This window comes from Chiloscyllium plagiosum, unplaced genomic scaffold (genome assembly GCF_004010195.1).
Source record: "Chiloscyllium plagiosum isolate BGI_BamShark_2017 unplaced genomic scaffold, ASM401019v2 scaf_57, whole genome shotgun sequence".
Classification (NCBI taxonomy): Eukaryota; Metazoa; Chordata; class Chondrichthyes; order Orectolobiformes; family Hemiscylliidae; genus Chiloscyllium; species Chiloscyllium plagiosum.
Genome location: NW_025215373.1, coordinates 89331 through 90979, shown reverse-complemented (window position 1 = coordinate 90979; position 1649 = coordinate 89331). Strand labels below are relative to the sequence as shown.

General features: G+C 49.1%; 1 protein-coding gene across 1 annotated transcript in view; it reads right to left on the bottom strand.

Annotated features, from left to right (window-relative positions):
• Positions 1-1649, bottom strand: part of LOC122548321 (arf-GAP with Rho-GAP domain, ANK repeat and PH domain-containing protein 1-like) — a 121892-nt gene that overhangs the window by 61840 nt on the left and 58403 nt on the right. Inside the window, exon 5 of the mRNA XM_043686853.1 lies at positions 804-901. Coding sequence (XP_043542788.1) covers positions 804-901 — 98 coding nt within the window. The remainder of the gene's footprint in view (positions 1-803; positions 902-1649) is intronic.

Sequence of the window (1649 nt, the reverse complement as noted above, 5' to 3'; positions counted from 1 at the left end):
TTCTTTCTCTCTCTCTCTCTCTCTCTCTGCCCCCATCCTATTTTTTCGATGGAGGGATCAGTGGCTGGGGGAGAAGGATTTAAGGAGGTTTAGAACGGGTGTGAGGGAAAAACAGTGTTCGCCCAGAGGGTGGTGGAGACCTGGAGTTTGCTGCCTGTCAGAGTGGGGAAGGCAGAAACCCTCCTCACATTGACAAAGGATTTGGATGTGCACTTGTGATATCAAAGTACACAAGGCTATGGGCCACGTGCTGGGGAGTGGGATTAGAATAATTAGGGGGTTGGTTTTGACCAGTACGGATTTGATGGGCTGAAGGGCAGTTTTCTGTACTGTAGATCTCATGGACTGCCTGACAGGCGATATCCAGCATCTAACTGGACACAAACCAGTCAAAGACTAAAACAGCTCCTCTTGTGGATAATTTATTAACAACTCAGTCCTACAGCTCCTTCCAGCCCCAGTGCTCCTGATGAATAAATGGGCTCTGACAATTAATGGCCAGCTTCTTAATCTTAGTAGACAGGCAAAAGGCTGGGAGAACACCAGGAGGTGGAGACGTCGACGTTTCAGGTATAACCCTTCTTCAGGAACCCGAAACGTCGACTCCTCCAGCTCCTGATGCTGCCTGCCTTGCTGTGTTCGTCCAGCCTCCTGCCTGTCAACCTTGGATACCAGCGTATGCAGCTTTTTTTTGTCTGTTCTTAACCTTAACACATTAACACACTGTACAGGGTGCTGAAGGAGACGGGGGGAGCAGATTGAATGCAGTGGACATTCCCTCACACACAGGAAGAGGAACGTACTTGCTTAACATCATGTCGTAATCCTCGGCATTGTCGTCATCACTGAAGAAACTGCTCGGGCTCTCGCCGGTACTGCTCTGCTCGGGGTCAGTCACGTCCTGTTAAACACCAAGGGCCACATTTACTTTTGCTGAAACAGTGAGTACATCCCAGAGCTTTTCGCGGTTCCAATCAGACACAGAACGCAGACCAGTCCATCGCACAATTCAGCCTTCCATCCACTGACTCCGTCTACATTTCCTGCTGCCTCCGGATAGCAGCCAAGATCATCAAAGACCCCAGTCATACCCTCCCCCACCCTCTTCCATAGGGCAGAAGATACAGAAGTTTGACAACACGTGCCAACAGATATAAAAACAGCTTCTTCCCCGCTGTTATCAGACTTCTGAACGGACCACTAATATATTAGAGCTGATCTTTCTCTGCACCTTCTCTGTAGCTGTAACACTATACTGAGGAACCTCGATTATCCGGATATTGGATTATCCGAAGGAGATCTCAAGTTCCCGATAGAAACATTACAAAGATGTGTTTCCAACACTGATCGGGTTGTTTGTTTACAGTGATTAAAAGTGAACTCGGCTTACTGAAATGCAGCCGAGAACAGTCCTGGTACCGTCTCCAAATGACTGACCTCTCGCCCTCTCTCTCCCCGGAGTTCTACACAGGGGTGTAGCCTAAACCGCCCCCCCACCTTCCCCAGATAATTTCTCCAACATTGTCCTGTACAGGGCAAAGGTGGAACCTGTGAAATAGTTGCAGTCAGATGGTAGGAGCGTGTGTGCATGTCTCTGTGGGCATCTATGTGGTTGCACGCACACACGATATTTGAAGACACACCCCCCC